The 22,819-nt window shown below is 49.0% G+C and overlaps 1 protein-coding gene and 1 pseudogene across 2 annotated transcripts in view; both read left to right on the forward strand.

Moving 5' to 3' along the window:
• LOC136645537 (P2Y purinoceptor 2-like) overlaps nt 1–20,959 on the forward strand; it is a 34,754-nt gene extending 13,795 nt beyond the window's left edge. The window contains exons 2-3 of one of the 2 annotated variants that reach the window (XM_066621821.1): nt 10,004–10,185; nt 16,640–20,959. In XM_066621821.1, coding sequence (XP_066477918.1) covers nt 16,644–17,717 — 1,074 coding nt within the window. In that variant the 5' untranslated portion in view covers nt 10,004–10,185; nt 16,640–16,643 and the 3' untranslated portion in view covers nt 17,718–20,959. The remainder of the gene's footprint in view (nt 1–10,003; nt 10,186–16,639) is intronic. The other variant, XM_066621823.1, reaches the window with a different exon arrangement.
• LOC136646599 (5S ribosomal RNA) lies at nt 12,970–13,087 on the forward strand (annotated as a pseudogene).
• Nucleotides 20,960–22,819: the final 1,860 nt, after the last annotated feature.

Here is a 22,819-nt window from a genome sequence, read left to right on the forward strand (position 1 = left end):
CCTGTGGTAGTTGTGATGATTAAACAGAGCGAAGAGAACAGGCTGCGCTGCCCTGAGGGCAGCATAAAAATATGGTACATGAACTTTGTACAAGCCCAGTGTTCAAAGGCATCACTGTCTGTGTGCAGAACACTGGCAAACCCAGGAGAGACCTGAACTGAACCTTTCCCTTGGTGAGCTAGATTTCTAAGTGCAGGGAGGGGGGGTGTCTTCCCCTATAGTAAGCATGTCAGCTTCAGGGATCTTTCTCTCAGAGAGTGGGCAAGCAAACTGACACTTAGTCCAGAGAAGATAAAAGTGTTCTGGCTGGGAAATGTGCGATGGTGTGCAACCTGTCCTAGATGGGGTTACTTGTCTACTGAGAATGACACTGAAACAAATGGTAGTGTTTTTGTGCAGTTCTTGGTGGATTGGGCCCTTAAAACTAGGTATCTCACCCATTCTGCCACCTCTAACAGCATTCAAAGCCCTCGCCTCAAGATTGGGCTGCCTCTGGAAGGAAGGTCTTGCTGAAACCCACCCACAGAGCTCTGGGGTAAGAGCTCCTATCTGCATCCCACCACACCAGTGCACAGTCCCTGAACCGTCTACATGTTCTGTGTCACCAGTGAAGAAGAGAGCCATGCAGCTCCTCCCTTTGCTCTCCTGGGTCAGGTCAAGTGACTCATCCCTTTATGAGTCAAGGGACAGCCCTGCTCTTCAAGCCGGAGGTGAGCTTGTGGCTCACACGGGTGTGTGGGTGAGACGCTGAGGAGAGGCAGCAGCCCGCTGGGCCCTCAGTCATCTAGGCAGGAGGAGAGGGCCAGCAGGTGGAATGTTTCATGTTTATGGCGTGAAGGAAAGTGGCAAAGATAAGATAATAGGATATGCCAGGAGGCAGTGCCCAATGGAGAGGGTGTGCTTTGTGGCCTTTTATTTAAAAAGGAGGAGGAGGACGTGATAAGGAAGCCTTCTGCATGCAAGAAGATGTCAAGCATTTGGAGAAGCTGAGGGGAGAGAGAGAGAGGTAAGCATCAGAGCATCACCAGCAGGAGAGAGAGAGCAAAGAGCGGGGGCTGAATGCCTGAAAGAACAGAGAGGAGGAGGAAGACAGACTTCAGCACTTGCTTGGCTCAGCCAAAGGCCAAAGGTTGCCTAGTCTAGCATTCCCTTTCAAACATCCTATTTACGAAAACACTTTGGCCTCACTTTTCCTTTCTGAAAGAGAACCCTCAAGGTGGCCCCTCTAAACAGTAGTTAATCAATCAAAACCAAAGGCAGGAAACCATGACTGTGACATTAGTTGTCACGGGCAGGAACAAACTGCAGTGCGCCGCTGACAGGCTGAACCAGAGAGTTTTTAATCTGGCCACCTCCGTGCCCTGCTTGTCAGCCTCCAAAGAGCATCTGCCCAGCCACTGTTTTGAATCCAGTTTTATTAGCGACTTCTTTCGTGCCTAAGAGCGCAATCCAGCGATTCTGCTGGACAGGCGTAAGTCCCTTTTACTGACCCAGGAGTGTCACAAACGTGCGGTAAGGCACATCTGTGTCAACTCCAGAGTTGGGGAGGCCATGCATGCACTGGCCTCCCTGCGCTGGAGCAAGCCTCAGGACAGAGGGTCTGGGGAGGGTGGAACTGGGGCATTCCGGGGTGGGGGGAGAGTGGACGGTGGGCAGGCCCATAGATGGGCCAGGTCCAGGAGGAGGATGGTGCCAGGATCCATCATTTAGGCCAGATCCTAGCACACCTCCTGGGAGGTCTGGCCTAGTGGCAGGTTGCTCATATCCAAGCCACCTCTTTAGGTAGCACGGATCCAAGTAGCCCCATTTGGGCTGCTGCCACGTTACCTGGGCAAAGGGGAATCAATTCCCTTTGACCCGCTGTAATGTCCATGGCGGGAGGAGGCCCCTGCCCTGGGGTAGATTCCGAGCACGAGGGGCTTACCCGGTCTAGGCGAAGTGTTCGGCGGTGAACAAATGAGCGGGAAGCAGGTATGGCAGCTTTACATAGACCAGGGGTCGGCAACCTTAAACACTCAAAGAGCCATTTGGACCCATTTTCCGGAGGAAAAAAACCTCAGGAGCCACAAAACCCTTTTGACGTCTAAAATGAAGATAATACTGCATATATAGTTTTCTTTTCACCTTTATGCTCTTACAGGTCCCATTTTTATAATGTAGCCCCCTCTTGTAGCTTTAGTTAGTTTTGTCATACATTCTTTCCTGTGTTTTCAGACGCCTGGTCCTCTATGGTGTTTTGCCAGATTTCAAGGCCATTCTCTGCCTGGAGAATTAGGCCCACTTTAAGCAAATTAGCTCCCCTTCTTTCCCCCAACAAATGACCCTGGTTCTGCGCTGCAGTCCTGCTGGACCCCACCTCCAGGGTAGCTTGCCTGTTCAACCTGCAGAGGTCCTCTCTCCTGCCAGCAGCCTCCCACCACTACAGCAGACCCTGGGTCCTCAGCAGGTCTTGGGCACAGCAGCCACACACCAAACTCCAGTGTCTCCAGCAGTCCATTAGTCATAAAGTCAGTCAGAGCATCCAGGGCAGAGTCCAAAGTCAATAAGCCAGGTCATAGTCCAAGATCAGATTCCATAGTAAGTCAGTCAAATCAGTCAGAGTATCCAAGTCAAAGTCAATAAGCCAAGTCAGTCAGTCACGTCTCCTCTCCTACCTCCAACCTGCACTCCTTCCACAAACCCACACCCCCTTCCTCAGGTGCTCCTTATATCCCTGAGGGCCCTATTGCCTTCAAGTGGCTGCAGCTGTGCAGCACACTCTGCTGGATGCCCAGGCCTTACCCTTAAAGGGGCCACTGCTGACACCACAGCCTACCTCCTCACCAGATCTTCCAGGATTCCAATACATATGTCAGTTATGACATCTGCTTATCTTACAATGCTTGACTACAATGGGACTTCTGAGCAGACAAGTTGGTTGGAGCTCTCAGGCTGCAGTCCTCTCCACACTTTCCTGGGAGGAAGCCTCACTAACTACTTGTGAGTAGACCTGCATAGGAGGGGGCTGAGGCTGCAGTCCTCCACACCTTCCTGGGAGGAAGCCCCACTGACTACAGCAGGGCTTACTTGTGAGTAGACCTGCACAGGAGGAGGCTGCGGATACAGCCCTCCACACCTTCCTGGGAGTAGCCCAGGGACTACACCAGGGCTTACTCTGGAACAGACCTGTGCGGGCTCCCACTCCCACTGTGCAGGCTCCCTTGAGCTTGGCCTTGAACAGGCTTCAAGGCTGCCATCCCAGGCGCCCTTTCCTGGGAGTAAGCTTCATCCTCTGAAATGGGGCTTACAACTGAGTAGACACACGTAGGGGTAGGTGCCAAGGCTGCCATCCCAGACACCCTTTCCTGGGAGTAAGCTTCATCCAATGTAATGGGGCTTACAACTGAGTAGACATGCATAGGAGCAGGCTCCACGGCTGCAATCCCAGGCACCCTTTCCTGGGAGCAAGCTTCATCCACTGTAATGGGGCTTACTACTGAGTAGACACACAGGATGTCTCCTCTGCTGTGGAGGAAAAGCCTCTCCTTGCACTGAGTGGGGACCTGCTCAAGGAAAGGCAGGCTGCAAGGGCTCGCAATGGCTGAGGAGGAGGGTGGCTCAGGATTGGCTGGTCTGTCTGCCAGTGAAGGGCCCTGAGCCATTCCAACAGAAAAAGCCAGGAGCCTGCTGGATGCTGATTGGCTGAGCCTGCTGGAGAGTTGGGGAAGGGGAAAACAGGGAGCTTAAGCCTGCAGAGCGGGCAAAATTGAAAAGGGAAACCAATGCGGGGCAGGTGGGGGTGAAGGGAGAGGAGGGCAGTGAGCTCAGGGAAGCAGCCTGCACTCCCAACACAGGTGCCTCCTGTCACACTCTTTGCCACTTTCACCTGGAGGAGCCGCAGCAGACAGCTGAAAGAGCCACATGCGGCTCTAGAAACACAGGTTGCCGACCCCTGACGTAGACGGTTTATTTGAGTCAACCTCTTTACATTCATGGGGGCTCGTTACTTCACGACCCCCTTCCGTCTAGGCTGACTGGTGTCGTTGCCGTCAGAGCAGCTCAGGCCCCAGTCCTTCAGGTTCTTTGGAGCTTGTAGGCCAGGCCTCCCTGCCCAGGCCCCTCAGCCCTGTGCCTGTGTTCTGGAAGACCTGGCCCCAGCTGGTTGGGGTCAGGCTGGTTGGCCTTGGGAGGGCCCACGGTCCCTTGGTGTTGGCTCCCTTCTCTGTTGGTTCTCCTGGGTTGTAGTTGGCTTCGAGTGCCCGTCTCGCCCACCAAGACTCTTCAGGGTATGCCCTCTGGGTCTGGGCAGTCCCTGGGTCAGGGAGGTCTCTGTCCCAGCCTCCTACCTCTAGGGCTGACTGCAGCCCCCTCTCTGTGGAGGCCTCTCTCCTTTCGGCCTGGGTCACCTTCTAACACCAGCTTCCCTCTAGTCTTCCACCCCTCTGGAGAGGAGTGACCTCTCTCCTCCCTCTCCAGCTCCCTTATGAGGCTTACCTCAGGTCTGCCTAATCCCACCCTTCCGGTCCACGTGTCCTCCTACTCCCAGCTGTTCCCTGTCCCTACTTCTGTGTAGGTGTCCTGCAGGGCCTCCAGTCCTGCTGACACTCAGGGCTTACTCCCGAGTAGGCCTTGACTCCCAAGGAGACCCCTGTGTCCAGGGAACTCCTGGCCACCTGAACCGGGCCCAGGTGACACCCGGGTTGCACCACAGCTAACACCAATGCTGCACTGGATAGAGTGCTGGCCAGCCAGCTTGCCCGTTCCAGCATCGATAGGATTGGGCTGTAAGTAACTTTGTGGACAATTTGTTTTGCTTCATCTTAATTCATTTTCCTTCCTTTTCTTAGAAGTAGGGTTTCTTTTGCTTGTAACAGTGGCTCTGAGCAGGAGTGATTTCCTGTGCCCGACTTGCTGGTGCCAGCCAGTTTTGTTTTTTACCAACAATGTTCCATGAGGATGCTGCATCTTATGGGGAACATGGGTGAAAACACCACCAATGTGAGGAGATAACTGCAAGATACTCTTTCCTATTCAAAAATGAAACCATAATGAAGTGAGTGACACAGAATGCAGGTTCCAAAAATGGAATTTGTTGCCTTCTAGCCATTCCATGGTGGATTTGTCTCAGAAGGAATGGAAATGGACACAGATGGTGCCTATTCTCATTCCTAAGATGTAGTTTTGCTCTTCTTTAAACCTTTACTCCTGAAGCATAGATGAAAGGAGCACAGTGATGGCTAGAGGAGTCTACAGTAGCTTGAGGATATGGATGCTCCTGTGTTACTCTCCTGGTTCCAGTCATCCTAGCTAACTTGACAACAAGTGACAGATCAGAGCCCAAATCCTAACTGACTTTCCAGCTCTGATTTAGCCGTACCAACGGGGCATGTGCTAAATCCTGCAGTTGGGGGGCAGTCACGGGGTGCCTCCTCAAAGTAAGGGAACACCAACACACACGCGCGCGCGCGCGCGCGCGCGCGCACACACACACACACACACACACACACACACACACACACACACACACACACACACACACACACACACACACACACGTGTGCATAGGAGAGAGAGAGAGAGAGAGAGAGAGGCTTTTTTTTTTGCTTCTCTGGCACATTTTTGTCCAACCCACACAAGACTCTGCAAGAAGGTCATTGGGCTTCAGAATATTTGCTTTGGGCTCCTCTGGATGTTTAGCCAGAGTCCCCAAGGAGGTACCAGCTTCCCACGAACTGAAACATAAATGACCACAGATTTCAAAGCAGTCGAAAGATCAGGCCAAGCTGGCTGACTATTTGCCCTTTTTCTCCACAAAAGAAGACACGTTGTAAATTCACTGTGGATCAGCCAAAAGTTCACGGATTGGAGATGTTTACAGTGCTTGACCTGAATGCCTGGTGACACCCTTTGCTGTTGCCTGATGCGTGAACTATCTGGCTCTGTTGTGGCTAGTGCTATTCAGAACAGCGTAGCAGTCAGGCAGGCCTGCTCTTTGTATGCCACAGGTGGCAGGAAGGGGCCACACCGGAGGAGGTGAGGAATATCATTTTTGGATGCTCTTCCGTGTAAGAAGCAAAAGTCTATAAGCAGAAAACTAGCAGAACATGGAATGGGCTGTCTCGGGGGAAAAACCATCTCTCTCTGATGTGCTTGTGTTTTGTTGCTGTCATTTATTTTGTAGGGAGCCTTCAAATCCGACCTTTCCGACTGGAGGTCTGAAGCCTTACAGACCACCTCAGTATTCTATCTCTTCAATCTTCAGTGTGTGATCAGATCAAAATTCCACTACTATCAGTGGGACTTCTTCCTAAATGAAGCATGGACAGGATCGGGCCCTTAGCAGTTCTATTACGTTCTGCCTCCTTTCTTGTATTTCCTGCCACAGATAGCCTCTGTTGGGTGACCATCCTCACTTGTGCTGGAATGATACCCTCACTTCCTTATGAGGAAAGGCTACAGCGTTTGGGCCTCTTCAGCCTAGAAAAGAGACGCCTCAGGGGGGACATGATTGAGACATACAAAATTATGCAGGGGATGGGCAGAGTGGATAGAGAGATGCTCTTTACACTCTCACATAACACCAAAACCAGGGGACATCCACTAAAATTGAGTGTTGGGAGAGTTAGGACAGACAAGAGAAAATATTTCTTTACTCAGCGTGTGGTCGGTCTGTGGAACTCATTGCCACAGGATGTGGTGATGGCATCTAGCCTGGACGCCTTTAAAAGGGGATTGGACAAGTTTCTGGAGGAAAAATCCATTATGGGGTACAAGCCATGATGTGTATGCACAACCTCCTGATTTTAGAAATAGGCTATGTCAGAATGCCAGATGCAAGGGAGGGCACCAGGATGAGGTCTCTTGTTATCTGGTGTGCTCCCTGGGGCATTTGGTGGGCCTCTGTGAGATACAGGAAGCTGGACTAGATGGGCCTATGGCCTGATCCAGTGGGGCTGTTCTTATGTTCTTATGTTATGTTATGGAACCTTTCAGCTCAGGTGGGCAAAAGAACATGCTGGCCTCCCCTTGATCCCATAAATAGATAACTCAGCTGCACAACCCACAATCCCAGTGCAACAATTTGATTGAAAATTAGCAGACTGTAAAACATGGAAACAAAAGATCAGTTTGACCCAAGAAGTGGTGGTGCTTTTTCTTTTCACTACAAGTGCAGACCAGTCCAGACTGGGTTGTAGTTGAGTGCACGAACTGCCTCTAAATGGTCGGGGTGATGTGAGATGATATGAAAGCTCCGTCTGCAAAGTTCAGCTGTTTTCACACCTGCCAGTCATCCATCATCTAGTGCTGGACATATAGATGTCATCTCACCCCTTTATCAGGAGCCGAGCTGAGTGACCTGGTGTGCTCCGAGCATGCTGAGCTTGGGAACTTGTGCTCCCAGTGCAGGTTTTGTGGGAGAGGCGGCAGAATATCATTGCATAACAGATTTGTACCATATCATTCAGGCCCTCCTTTTCTCCAATGAAACCTGACCCCTGAGTAGACTGCTTTGAACTCCCCATCAGTCACAGAGGTGGAACGTAGCACTGTGAGCACTCTGACGCAGGATCAAGACTGATAGAGTTACCAGAGACTGGGCTCCATCCCAACATCTCTTAAGCCAGCCATTTGCAACACTTTTCTTCCCATTGCATACTGACCCCCTATGGTCTTATCTATGGTCTTTGCCTCTTGTGATGTCACTTCCAGCTTCCGGGAGACTCCTCTGGGTTCTGTGGCTCTGTTTCCAGGGCAGTTGTCTGCAGCATTGAATTGTTCGTGGAGCCGGTGGAGGAAGAGAGACGGGCGACTCTTCAGGATTCTGCGGCTCTGTTTCTAGGGCAACTGTCTGTAGTAATGAATTGTCTGGCCCTCTGCCAGCTCCAATTTGTTACTACAGACAGTTGCCCTAGAAACAGAGCCGCAGAACCCAGAAGAGTTTTTCAGTCATTTTCAACTGCTGTGCTCCAAACTCCCCTGTGTACCCCAATGTGCTGCGGCACACCAGTTGAAAACTGCTGTGTTAAGTAGCTCAGCCACCATTAGTATTCATCTCCAGGGGTTTTGAATACAGGATGCTCACCCCTCCAAACACAAGGCTGATTGTCTCCCATACTTTGAAATGTTTTCGCTGTGCAGATGCCAAGGCAGATGGGAAAGTATTTAGAACAACAACTGATTGCTTCCTCCCCTCGTCTTGTGAAGGAGCCTGCTGTGGGTTTGTTCAGGCCCTTGCTAACATGATTGACTGCTCTATCCAGCACAAATACTTCTGCAGTGACTATCACAGCAATCTGTGTCTCCCCAAAAGCCAAACAGGCCTTGGAAAGGAAGGAGGAAGTGATACGATATTCCCCACTGGTTTCTCTCCACCACCAGGAAACAGCAGTGAGATTCTGGCCTTAAGGTGAAGCAACTGATATCTGTATAAAGTGGAAGTGGAGAACTGGGATTGCTGAGGTTAAGACTAGAACTCCAGGCTGAGCCAATTAAACCAGTTGGTGGGAGATCCAGGACAATGTAAAGAAAGGACTGCTTCACATTGCGCATAACTTGCTTGTGGCATTGGCTGCACCATGGTCACTTAGATGGCAGTGAGTACTAGCCCTGATGGCTGCGCAGAACCTCCAGAACTGGAGGCAGTCTACCACCTAGCACCAGTTGCTGGGGAGCAACAGCAGAGAGGGTTATCCTCTTCCGGTTTGTGGGCTTTCCAGAGCCACAGGGAGAAGTGGCATGTTGAACAAGCTGGCTCCTTAGATCTATGCAGCTGGGTTCTCCTTGCATTCTTGTGCCTCCCTTGGCCCTGGCACCTGGCACGGCCATAGGACCGCCTGCCTCCTTTCTGTCCAGTGTCTTGGGATGGGGAGGACTGGAGCAGTTCGGCCGAGTGTCTTTGTGTAGAGACAGCTCAGGACACTCCACAGACATTCCCTCCGTCCCACTCCCGCCCCAGGGAAAGGTCAGGTCTGCTGTTGCCTTGGTGCCTCTGGGAGGTCTGGCCACCAGCCTGGCCTGAGTTGGGAACTGATTCTCCTCTGTGGGATCTGCAAGACTGGCAGGCTTTCAAGAGGCCCACACAAACACCAACACAGAGGCGCACACAAAGGGAGCTGCTCCGGCCCTCGGCATTTGGAGGCAGAGAGGGGAAGGGGAAGGCCAGTGCTCTGAGCCCAGCAACCCCACCCTTTCCAATTGCCAAAGAAAATGAGCAATCAAGAGGCACTTTTGGCCTTCATGGGGGGACAATTGGCTCTTGTGAGCTGGGGATATAACAAGGCCTTGTGCCTTCAGCACAGCTGCACAAGCAGGGAGTGTGTCATCTGGCAAAGGCCCTGGCATCCTAAGCGTGTTGGCTTTCATGCCTCTTTTCCATTTCTAGCTTTTAGGGTGCTAGAGATAATCTTGAAACCATGTGGCCAGTGCTACCATAGTGGTTCCGCAGCTGTGGAGTGTACTCCCCTTGGGCAGAGGACACCTGCGGTGTGTGTGTGTATCTGTGCAAAGTTCCAGGAGGAAAGAGGCAATTCAGGCAGATAGAGCTGTCTTTCTTCTGCCTATCAAGTCCTGATTGTGTTAATACCTTGCACTTGTCGCGCACTTTCTGAGTGTGCACACTGAGTTCCACATGCGTTTTGCTGACACATCGGTTACAACAAACCTGCAAGTATTCTCCCTGTGTCGCAGCTGGAGAGATGCTTGCCTAAGGCCACCTAGTGCATTGGTGGCAGAGGTGAGCTTCGCAACGGGGAAAAGACCTGACTGGCAGCTCAGTCTTTGCAGCACGATCCAGTGCATGCTTACCTAGATGTCCCATTGTGTTCAGTGGGGCTTACTGTCCAGAAAGAGTTTATAGGATTGCAGCCTTGGTTACTTAATTACAAGGACATTGATTGCCTCTCACCAGAGAAGCCTCAGTGATCCCCAGTGGATTTGATGTGGGATGTGGGAAGAGGGGGGGAAAAAAAACTTCTGCATTGTTCTAATTTCAGTTCCCTCTGTGTGGTTTTATTTTACGTTGCAGTAATACTTCCGTCAATGCCGGGGATCCATTTCTGAAAAGTCAAGCACTACCTGAAACAGGGTGATTGGAGACCACCTCAAAGGCCAGAGTCCAGTGCTCCCATTGGTTTCCATAGCTGTCAATCAACCCAGGATGACGAGCGCTGTCGCGAAGCAGCACTAAAAAAACCAGCATTATTGGAGGTATTACTGCATCTCAAGTTGCATTTATAGGCTGCTTTTCTGCCTAGAGGCCACCAATATAACTTAATGCCATTTGGGATCATAAGTATAGGAAAAATCAAAAGGGGTTATACCTGAGGCTGGAAGAATGAGGCTGAGACCTTCTTGGGAAGGGAATTCCAGAACAGGCGTCCCTCTCTAGAAGGCTTGTCCCTGGTCACCACCAGGCCTCTGACCCTGGGAGAACATGGCCGCAGTAGGGGGCAGAGCAAGTTCAGATAAGAGGAGGCATCCTTGAAGGAGAGGGGTACCAGGCGCAAGTGAGGAACGTCCTATTCTCTCTGCTTCTAATGCCAGGGCTGGGTTAATACCCTGGTCCATATATCCCCCCCCAGCAACAACAGGTTGCTTGCACAGGAATCTGCACTTGCTCTTCTGTGCAACAGGTTATTGCAGGTGTTGAGCTGGGGGAGAGGCAGTAGGAGGTGGAGTGAGTTCAAAGAGGACCAAGTTGGACCTATTTGCAAAAGAGAAGTAGGCAAAATCTCAGAAGCCAGAGGGAGATGGTGAAGCACGTCCAGTGACCCCAACAAAGGCACTCCCGGGAGCTCTTCCTGGGCACCCTCTTCAGAACGTTTTATTTACACAGTGCTTTACAGAGTACAAGTTGGCTGGTCCCTGCCCTGAGAGGTTTACAATCTCGAAACTGAGACAAGGGAGACAACAACAGAAGGGGAGGGAATTGAGGAGGAATAAACAGAGGGAGGAGGTTGTGAGTCTTTCCATTACAAGGACCTGGTCCTAGTTTTAGTAGGGCAAAGGAGGGTATGCATACAATTCTGCAAAACACAGGCCTCATGGGCAAAATGTATCTGCTCAAAAATGCTAAACGTACGTATTCAACACGCCTCCAATTTTTAGTTCCACAGAGGTAAGGACAGCAAAAGTATACAAGAAGGGCCCAATCCTCTGTGCTGGCAGTACGCTCGTACCGCTGGCTCTGGGTGGCAACCTGGGTGGCAACCTGTGAGTAAGCGGCGCAGGTGAGGGAGGCGCTGCCAGCACCGCAGAGGAAGACCTGGCTATCTCCAGTGACCAGGTAAGTGCTGGGCAGCGTGGGGAGGGTGGCGGCAGTGGGAGGCAATCCAGAGGGAGGGAGGGTGGGGGAGTGTGGAACGGAAGGAGGGACCAACCCAGGAGGGGGTGGGAGTCCTGTGCCCCGTGTTGGGCTTGGAAGTCCAACATGGGGCTTCTTAAGTCTGTGCCAGTGATTCAGCACACTTTACTTGAGGCAAGGGGACAAATGACCGCTTCTCCAAGGAGACTTCTTGCTGCTTCCTTGGCCCCGCAGGATACATTGGTGGCCATTTCAGCACTGTTGTACCCTGCAGTGCCAGGAAGCTCAGGATTGGGCTGCCCATATGCAAACTTCCTCATCCACTAAAATTGAGTGTTGGGAGAGTTAGGACAGACAAGATAAAATATTTCTTTACTCAGCGCGTGGTTGGTCTGTGGAACTCCTTGCCACAGGATGTGGTGATGGCGTCTAGCCTAGACGCCTTTAAAAGGGGATTGGACAAGTTTCTGGAGGAAAAATCCATTACGGGGTACAAGCCATGATGTGTATGCGCAACCTCCTGATTTTTGAAATGGGCTATGTCAGAATGCCAGATGCAAGGGAGGGCACCAGGATGAGGTCTCTTGTTATCTGGTGTGCTCCCTGGGGCATTTGGTGGGCCGCTGTGAGATACAGGAAGCTGGACTAGATGGGCCTGTGGCCTGATCCAGTGGGGCTGTTCTTATGTTCTTAACTACAATTCCCAGGAAGCCTTGTAGGTCTCTTGTTATCTGCTGTGCTCCCTGGGGCATTTGGTGGGCCGCTGTGAGATACAGGAAGCTGGACTAGATGGGCCTATGGCCTGATCCAGTGGGGCTGTTCTTATGTTCTTATGTTAACATTGCATGTGTGGAATGAGATCATCCCCATTGCCAAAAGCCAAGACAGAAGAACACTTGCTAAAGTCAAGTAAAACCCCATCGTAGTAATTGGTTTTCTGTGGCCCGTCCTTTGCAGTCAGGACTGTAGCGAACGTCTCATTTGGAAACTTATTGAAATACGGATTTGCTTTGTCCTTCCCAGAAAGATCTGCTGTTTTTCTGAAGGGCTTCTCTGCGTATCTTGTTTGCATGCAACGTCTGGATTTTTTTGGTTTTGTTTTTCTGGGAGTCAGAGGGGGTGAGCACAACCCACATGGTGAAATAAAATTAATGCAGCAGAGCGAAACAGTAAACCCAGTAGGTGCCCACTTATTTGGCTAAGATTTACATCCATCTGTCTTTATCCCAATCTATATTTGGCAGTATTTTATTGGAAAACACAGGTTAGGCAAGGGGATCCCTTTTACACCACCATTTGTATCTTGATGGAAGGGTCTCAAATGGGCTGGCAAATCCCAAGGAATCCTTGAGTGGAGAAAGAGAAAGGTCACTCTTTTGCAGTGATTTGCAGGTTGAAAGTGCACCTTGTGCGTGCAGTTCAGATTCCAAAGCCCGGATGCCACTTCTTTGCTGCAAAGTGGTGTTGACTGGGAGCAATTTGTGGCAGTGTCATAGCTAGAGGGGGTGCAAAGCACTAAGTTTTGCAGGGAGTCTCATTGCAGCATACATGCGGACTCTCTCCCTCCCCTTCGGAGACAGGCGTACACTTCCATTTTGCTCCCCCTGGAGGGAGAGGGTCCACATGCACACTGCGGTGAGGTTCCCTGCAAAACTTAGTGCTTTGCACCCCCTCTAGCTACACCATTAATTTGCAGGAGAGAACCCTGCACATGCCTGATCTCGTCTGATCTCAGAAGCTAAGCAGGGTCAGGCCTGGTTAGTACTTGGATGGGAGACCGCCTGGGAATACTGGGTGCTGTAGGCTTATACCATAGTCTTTCGAGACTGAAGGTTGCCAACCAGTGGGGGTGAGTGGGAGATAGAGTGTCTTTTATTTTTCACCTGCAGTTCCTCTCCCCCCACCAGTCCTGAATATTATTCTGGAAGTGTGTCCATCTAATTTGCATTCTGTTTCTACCACTAGCCACCTGGTTGCTTCCGAGTATCCCTGAAGCAGGTCATGGGGGGTGGCAGAACATTTTAATAGGTTCTCCATCCTCATGGAGCTTCAGGTTGCCAAAAAATTGAAAAACATGCCAGTTAGAGACTACTATGATTGTGGCAGTAGTGGCATAGTGAGGGGGAAAATGGCATAGTGGCACAGTGGCATAATGAGGGGAAATGGGGACTGCATGCAAGCCAACCGTTGCCAGAATTAGTACCATCTGCCAATCTTGCCTGGCAGGTGTCACTACTAAGCGCTCTGAAGCTGACAGGTACTGGAAACTGCCTGGGGATGCACCTTCTGATGCCAGGGTGGCAAGCTGTAACTAGGTCATAAGAGTGGGCATGGCTTTGTGAAATTACTTATGAGTGGAGTTCTGGAAAAGATGACATCAGCCCCCTCTCCAGTCCCAACACACAGCAGTTGAAATCACCATAGAAAGAAGGATGCATCTCAAGACAAACAGGAAGGGAAACATGTTAAAGGGATGCGTTTCCTTTAAGCTTCAAACCCCACACAAGAATGGAGCATGGGGAAGGAAGAGAACGATCCGATTCTAGTCACGTGTAGTGTGTGGGAAGTAGAGGGAGGAGGTGACAGATTTGGGGTGAAAGGCACCTCGAATCCACCACTCCATCACGTGTATCACACTGTATCACGTGGCTGGCCATGGACCTTCTCCTTGCACGACTTGTGCTTCACTTTTGAATGTTCAGATTTGGCTGCTGTCACCATGAGAGACCATTCCTAGGACCCGGCCTTGCAGGCAGCAAATGGGACAATTTTTGGGGTGGGCACTAAAGGGCTTGAAATGGGGGAGAAGGAAGATGTAGTATGGCTGTGGTGGTGCTTCTCCCAGCAGCTATCATTCCCCCCCCCCCACACACACACACTGTCACACAAACTGGCCTGTGAATAATGCAGCAGCATTTAGCAACATCCTGAAGGGAAAAATTGTATCCTCAAGCTACCATTAAACCACAGATATTAGTAGAAAACAGGGAAATGATGGTTGTCTCTTACCAGAAGATAAAGGTGTGCAGAAGATGAGAGTGGAAGGCTTCACAGACAACGTGATTTATGCCAGGTTCTAGTTACAACATTAGCAGAGCATGCCTATTTTTGTCTACTTAGCTCCATTGAGTTCAGTGGGCCTTACTCCCAGGTTAATGCATATAGGATTGCAGTTGGAATCATTTGCCAGATTGATTGATTACCAGTAGTTTGACTTATTCAATCAGGCAGCGGATTAAGGATTGTTTTTTAACTATCCTCAATTTACGAAACCTGTGACTTCCAGTTGTCATTTTAGAAGAGGCATTCCCCATTCCCTCTCTCACAGCAGGGAATGCCTCTTCTAAGATAACAGCAGGTGTGACAAGCAGGTGTGACTTAAAGCAAGCGTTTGGTTTCAAAACTGTTACTTTAATCATATGAAAAATGAATGCCGATTTAATCAAACTCACTCGTGCAAATACCCAAGTTCAGTGGAAAGGACTCAGACACCTTGATCTCTCAATCCGCCCACGTGGCAGGGGTCTGTCAGGTTTTCCCAATGCCAGGCTTTGCCTTGGTTGTCAGGTATGTCCCTGTTCCAGTGGGTGGCAGGACAAGGTAAAGCAGAGCTGAAGCTAGGCAAAGAAAAAGCTACAGGAGGTCTGTCACCAAGAGGGCTCTTTGTTACTGCCACACATGTGGCTGCTGGGAGGCATGGCCACCCAGGGTTTGTGTGTGTGTGCAAGAGGTGCAGGCTGCTTTCTCCATGAGTTTGGTGACCTTGTGGAGGGGTTGCTTCTACACAGGGCTGATGTCTTTTGCAGGACCATGGAGCTTCTCCTGACTCATTCTGGTCTCTTAAGAGGCTTTCTTGTTGGCCTGGCCATTGCCACCAGAAATCAGAGCATGCAAAGCTTGTCACTTATGCAGCCAAACCAGCCCGTTTGCATTTCATCTTCCCACACAGCACACCACTGGCCAGCACCTTCTGGGAGTTAATTATTAAAATGCAAACTTTCCTCCTGTACCGGAAAGAGTAATTTCGAAGGAGTGATGAGGAGCAATAAAAGAATTTTGCTTGTGCAATATTATTGTTTGCGTAACAAGAAGTTCAGGGGCAATGAACTGTCACCAAGCATTTCTTGACTGGGTAGCTCATGTTGAAAGAGGAAAATACAACAGGTGGTAAAATTCCAGGCCTGCCAAAGTCAAAGCCACAGCTGTGGAGCCACACAATGGGGGAGCAGGGATATCTCTTGATTTCCACGGGGCTTCCGTCAAATCCAACACTGCTCAGAGTGGTGTCGCTAGAGCCTTGAATCCCACCCTTGGCTGCATAATGAGTAACTCCAGCCACAGAGGAAGGTTATTTACCTAGCTAGTGCAGGCATAGTTCCCCATTGAGCCTGGTTATTTCAGTGCAGAATTTCAGGTGTGCAAGGTTCTGGGTCTGTGAACAGTACTGTGCAAATTTTGTGCAAAAACCAAAATAGCCAAATTCTGCACCACAATGACTATGTTTGGCATCAGAACATTCAGACACCCAAGTTCAGAGAAGGAGAACCATATACGGGACATATCAAGGACAGGAATTTGCTTTTTATGCTGTGCTTGATTCTTCATCATTTGTTTTTAATCCCTTGTTTGCCACCTTTGGCTGCCGTCTGGGTAGGAAAGGCAGGATATAAATACTTTTAAATAAATAAATTGCAGGTGTAAATGGGCTACACAACAAAATCTGCCTCCAAATGCAGAAGTCCTCATTCTATGATATGTCACCATTTTACCCCTGATTTTGGTGGTTTTCTTTCTTTTGCAATAATGCAAATGTGGGATTAATGCTTAATTGCCCCTTAAGTCCCCTTAAAGAACCACTGTGAGAATGGGCTTTAAATGCTGGTTTCCTTTCATTATACTTTTTAATGCTGAAATGGCACTACAGGCATGTGCCGTGTAACAACTGTTCACTTAACAACAGACCGCATATATGACGGTGGTCAAAGCACAACGCAGAGGCTCTGAATGAGGCAGTCAGGTCTCTCATATCCTGCAGCAGAGTGTCTGTTTACACAACAAAGAGGCTCTTAATGCAAAGAAGAGGCCATCTATCTCCAGTAGCCTGTGCAGCCAGCTAGTGTCTGGTAGGGAGTGCTTATTTACACAACAAAGGCAACAGATTAGGCTGAATGTTCACTTAATGACCTAATCTCATAACAACAGGGATCAGCGACCGTGTTCCAATCCTGTGGTTAAGTGGCGCACACCTGTATTTCACTTACTGCTTAAGGCACATAAATTTATCTGCAGTATTGTGAGGTGAATGCAAAATTGTCAGTATTGTTCACTTATTGTTCACTGCTTTTTTCTTTTTTTTAGTGCAATGGCCAACTTTACACTCCTGGTCACTTTGAACGCCAGTGCCAACTCCTCTGACGACTGCAGTGCAGAAGACAACATCTACAAGTGCAAGTTCAACGAGGAGTTCAAGTACATCCTTCTGCCGGTCTCCTACGGCATTGTGTTTGTGGTTGGCCTGTGCCTTAACCTGCTGGCCCTCTATGTCTTTATCTTCAGAATCAAGACCTGGAACGCCGCCACCACCTACATGTTCAACCTGGCCGTGTCCGACACTCTCTATGTGGTCTCGCTGCCACTCCTAGTGTACTACTATGCCATGGGGGACAACTGGCCCTTTAGCGTAGGCTTGTGCAAGATTGTGCGCTTCCTCTTCTACACCAACCTCTACGGTAGCATCCTTTTCCTGCTCTGCATCAGTGCCCATAGATTCATGGGCATCTGCCTCCCATTGAAATCTCTGGAATGGGGCCAAGTTCGTTACGCCCGTTGGGTGTCGGCTATTGTCTGGGCTGTCGTCATCACCTGCCAGGCCCCGGTGCTCGTTTTTGTCACCACCACTCCCAGGTGTGAGAGCATCACCTGCCACGATACGTCGGCTAAAGAACATTTTGGACAGTTTGTCGTCTACAGCACGGTGATGCTCGTCCTGATGTTCTGCATTCCCTTCCTGGTGATCATAGTGTGCTACTGCATGATGGCCCACAAGCTCCTGCAGCCCACCCATGGCGTCACCCGCATGTCTCGCTCCAAGAAGAAGTCGGTCAAGATGATTATCATCGTCTTGGTGGTCTTCATTGTTTGCTTCTTGCCTTTCCACGTCACCCGCACCCTGTATTATTACTTCCGTACCTGGGACCTGAGCTGTGAGACTCTCAATGCCATTAATTTGGCTTACAAAGTGACACGGCCATTGGCCAGCACCAACAGTTGCCTGGACCCCATCTTGTACTTCTTGGCAGGACAAAAGTTTGTGAGGTTTTCCTGCCCCAAAACACCGGCAGCAGGTGAAAACCAAACAGGCTCAGGCACCACCCCAAACGGTCACACACGCACCAGAGACCATCTCGCTCTGAAAGCAAAGGGCATCGTCTCTTAGCCCTTCCCGTTTCTGACCTTACCTATCTGCAAAGTATTATGTGCTTGGGAGGATTTTCCATCCCACACAAAGAGGGGGGCGTTTGCAACTCCTGATGCATCGGAAGTGTTTTTTTATCCTGTACCAGCAGGAAATGGCACAACGGAGGTGAATGTGTGTGTGAGGAGTGTGCACACCATCTTTCTAAGGCACTTTTGGGAAGTTAGGTGCTGCTGTGAAGCACGTTGCCTCATCCTGGCATCTGTGTATACAGCACAATAGGAACTTGGCCTGCAAAGGGGATTTCTCTCCTATACCAGGCCAATAGCCAAAAACAAGAAGGCCAGCCATATTGTGAGTGGCAAGAGGGGAAGTGCAAATGTGTCTTGGCTGTGATCCAGTCTGTACAAACAGCACCTCTTGCTGTTCTTGGGCTCAGCACGGCCTGATGCCATCTTGGGCCTGCCACTTTTGTGCTACCAAAACTAACCACCAAACCCTTACCATGTGCCTTGTGTGCTGCCATGAAACCTCCCGCGCTTCTGGGTTTCATGGCATCTCACAAGGAGCACACGAAGGAGAAAAATAGTCTGCTTCTTGCTTGAGCAAATGGGACACAGTCATTGCAGCTTGCATAGGCGGCAGGTTGGAAGGAGATGACAGTGGCTGCAGATGGGGTAAAAGACACCCAGATTCGCTGCAGTACAGAAGACACCTGGTGTCTGCCATTCTCTGGACCTCTCACAATCTGCCACTGATGCAGCCTACCTCAGGTGGCCTCATGGATGGGCTGACAGTGCTCGGACTGTACTTCAGTATGCAGATGGGTGAGACGTGTTTGGATGCTCAAAATCCTTGCACGTAGAAAACTAACATATCAGGGAGAAGAGCCAGCTAGAACTCCTCTCTGTGGCATCTAGGTTTCTATGTGCAAGAAATATTTTACTTGGAGGAGAATTCAACCATGAAACCTGTTGTCTAAAGTGGTACAGTGTCGGAAGAGTTTCACCACTTCTTGTGTTGTTAAGGTAAACTGGGTTGCCAACTTCTGAACAAGCCACTGTAGCTATCTCCTGAATAGCAGATTGATCTGTAGCAATTAAAAGACCATCAGTGTTTAAAAGCCATTTCTGCCCAGTGTTGCATATATGCAACAGGGACCAAATGTGTACACCTGTGGGCAAAAATGGGTTAACTCCATGCTATGAAGAGCTTCACCTGATTTCTGCAAATCAAGTCTCTGTTAAAGAATGAGATGAGGAGTGGCCCAGGCCAGATTTTTTCTGGTCAGTTGGCAACCCTAGTATAGACAGTCAGTTGGACTGGAAAGTCCTGGATTCAAATCCCTTATAAGCCTTAATATTCACTGGGTGACCATGAGTGACCCTCTCTCTCTTTCTCTTCTGACCTACCTCACTGGATTGTTGTGGGAGGAGAATTTGTCCCATGTACTCTGCTCTGCTTGCCAGGAAATGTGGGGTCCATCATTTCTGGGATAGATGGAATGGTGATTAGGAACCTTGAAGGGCTCCTGGTTCCAATCTTTCTTTTTGAGAAGCTGTGGCCAAGAGCATGTAATATCAATTAGCCATGCTTTGGAACCTCCAGGTTTTATAACTGCAGTGCACTTTATGTGAGACTGCCTTTGAAGGAAGCTCAGAAGCTTCAGCTGGTGCATTATATGGCTGTTCGTCTTTGGACAGGCTTGGGGAGGTGAGACCACGTCCAATCTGTGTAGCACCAATTGCATTGGTCTGTGCTTTTGAACCCAGTTCAAGGTGCTGGTTTTGACCTTTAAATACAATGCTTTTCACAACCTTTCTCTACATCTGAGGGCATTCTTCTCCCTGTATTAACTTACATGCCAGTTGTGCTCAGATGACCCCTTCTCCAGTCATGCACAGCTGTGAACAGGGCCTCTGAGAGGAATTTTATCAGGGGATACAAAGTTTCTTTTGGACCCCTTTGCAAAGGGGGAGCGGTGTAACAGAGTGGGGGAGGGTGGTGACGGGTGAGCAGAATCGGGGCAGGAAGGGTCAAAACAGGGTGAGGGGAGAGTAGAGACAGCTAAAAAAGTCTTTGAAGCCCAGGTCTACCCACGCATGTGGCATCAGTAGTGACCCCACCATCCCCAGTCATGGTAGTGTCCCCAGCAGATAGGAAAATGTCAGATCCTAGGAAAATTTCTGGACCACCGCCTTTGGCTCCTGGGCCCCCCTTTTGACCCTGGGCTCAGATACAAATTACCCCCTTTACCCCCCTCTCCTAGGCCCTGGCTGTGACAGCCCCCAGACTTTGAAGTGACCTGCTTTTAGATGTGAGCAGCCCACCTCTGTAGCCTGTCTGTCTCCCCAGCTTCAAACTCCATAAGAGTTGCAAAACCTTGCAAAGAGGGCATTTTTCGATGGTTGGTTGATATTTAATTTGATAGTTCTGGAGATGTTTTTATCATTATTGTTTGCTGTTTCATTTATAATTTTATTACATTGTGGTTGTTTTTTTTTTAATTTCCACTGCTCTGACCATTGGAAAAAAATCTATAAATAGTTTAAGGAAGATTATTATTAATAATATTAATATTCATCAACTACCTGGTGTTATACTGGCATGGTGGAGACACCGTAGAAAGATGGGTAGCTGATCGTTTTGGAAAACTGAGTTATTTGGGCTACTACCATGGTTGCCACATTTTTGACTGGCCTCACTGCTCTGCCTTTGGCTTTTACAGCTGTATCATTGACAGAAACTAGGCAGGAGAAATGACTCCCTGGCATTCAGAGGGAGTGATGGGAAAAGTTTCACAAGCTAAATGTCTGCAGGTTACACAGCTGCTAAAAAGCAGAGGAGTTCTGTCATAAATAAAGTTGGCAACAATTGGAGAAGAGAGGATGGGGCTGTCCTCTGACAACTGAATAGCACTGATGTTTTTTTTCTAGCTTTTCAGAGTCATCTAAAACTGAAACTACTAATACAGAAACACAACAGATCTTCAGGGTTACCAACTGACCAGAAAGAGACAAATGACCTGCCATTTTCCTGGGCCTTTGTTGTTAAACCAACAAGCTGATGTCCAGGAACTTATAGCTAAAGCTCCTCATGGAAGGAGAAGCATCACCTGTGAATCTCTGTAAGTCAAACAACTGTGAAAGGAGTATGGACCGGTGAAAAAGTGGGTGACCGTATTACATGGACAGGATGTATCTATGATTCCATTTGAAATATACATTGCTAATTTAATCCAGGGATTTGTGGTGGATCTTTTAGTGAGACATTTTCTTTTTTGTAACACACACTGGTGAAAAGAGACTGGTGTCCTGATTCTCTTCTCCCAGGGTCCTCAATGTCTCTTTTGAAGTGCCTACAGGTGTACGTACTGTAATTTGAGCAGTGAAGCCTCTGCAAGAAACCTCACTGAGTTTTGTTGACACATCCTGTCCCAGATTTAGCTCAAGGGGAATCAGAACTCAGTGTTGTTAGAAACCGGGGATGTTATGGACTCACATTCCCTGCGCCTTCCCAAGGTTTTTCAATTTTTCAATTAAATTAAAAATGGATTCCCCTTTTAAAAATATGGGGCAGGGGATGAATGTACATGGTAGCTGAAGAACTGTACGTGTGGCACATTGTATCTTTGTTTAAAAAGGCAAACAGCCCACCTAAGGGAGGCAGGGAGGAAAGGGCAAGTCAGACAACTGCATAAGGATTCAATTTGCCCCATACAGCCCTTTGTCCTGTATGGCTTCCCACTGATTATGTTTTCATGTATGCACATGCCTGATCTTGTCTGATCTTGGAAGCTAAGCAGGGTCAGGCCTGGTTAGTACTTGGATGGGAGACCACCTGGGAATACTGGGTGCTGTAGGCTTATACCATAGTCTTTCGAGACTGAAGGTTGCCAACCATTATGCTTAAGACATGGGAGGTCTCTTGCAGGCCCAGTGGCCACACTGGGAAATGCTGGCATGAGAGCTGTCACAGGACTATAAAGGTCAGGGTGGTTTTTCACTGTGAAACTTGCTACATGTGCCTTTGCAAACGATATAATAATCTGCAATAGTTGACACAAGACTAAAGCATAAGAACCAAGCCAGAACAAGGGTCATACAACGCATTAACACTAGATGCATGCTTTGGCCCGGTGTGGTCTTTTTAGGTTAAATAACAGCCCTGAGGGGCCCAATCAGAATCAGGACCACAAAGTATTGGGAGGGGTATTTAAGCCATTTCTGCCCCATGTTGCATACGCAACAGGGATCAAATATGTACATCTGTGGACAATATGTACATCTGTGGCAAAAATGGGTTAAACCTTGCCTGTCCTGCTGCTGTCCTGAAAAGACAGCACCCCCCCAAAGCTGCTGTTACTCCTGGAAGGGACTTTACCATTGGCCCCCTTAGGAATCTCACAAAGAGCATCTTTCCAAAACTCTGGATGAGACTCAGGTGATCTGGAGAGGAGGGAATCGCCGTTTACATGATATGGAGTCAGGCATAAGCAGTGACATCACCAGTTTTGGAGATGACACCAAGACATTAATAATAATAATAATAATAATAATAATAATAATAATAATAATAATAATAATAATAATAATAAACTTTATTTATATCCCGCCCTTCTCCCTAAAGGGACCCCTAAGGGTGGTTAAAATCAAAGCAGGTTATGAAATGCTCCAAAAAGTTCTCTCCAAACTGGATGAATGGGAAACAAATGGCAGTGCAGGTTGGTGTCACCAAAATAATGCCTTTTGGGACAAACATCCCAACATCATATATAGACAGATGGGGTCTGAGTGGTTAACCAGGAAAGATACCTTGGGGTTGTGGTGGACAGCACTTTGAAAACCCAGTATGCAGGAGGCCAATTCCATGCTAGGCATCACTAGGAAGGGGATTGGAAAGAAAACTACCAATATGGTAATACCTTTGTACAAATAAGCTTAAGGGGTCTGGGCCAGTGTGCAGACTCCTTCTGGTGTGCAACATCACAATTGCATCATGACATTATCCCCAGATGCTCAGTGATTATATCATGCATCTTAGCCAAACCTCTGGGTTGCCAAACTCCATGCTGCACAGAACTTGGCTCAGAGCTGTGGGACTTTACCATTGGCCCTCTAAGG

Source organism: Tiliqua scincoides, chromosome 3 (genome assembly GCF_035046505.1).
Source record: "Tiliqua scincoides isolate rTilSci1 chromosome 3, rTilSci1.hap2, whole genome shotgun sequence".
NCBI classification, from domain to species: domain Eukaryota; kingdom Metazoa; phylum Chordata; class Lepidosauria; order Squamata; family Scincidae; genus Tiliqua; species Tiliqua scincoides.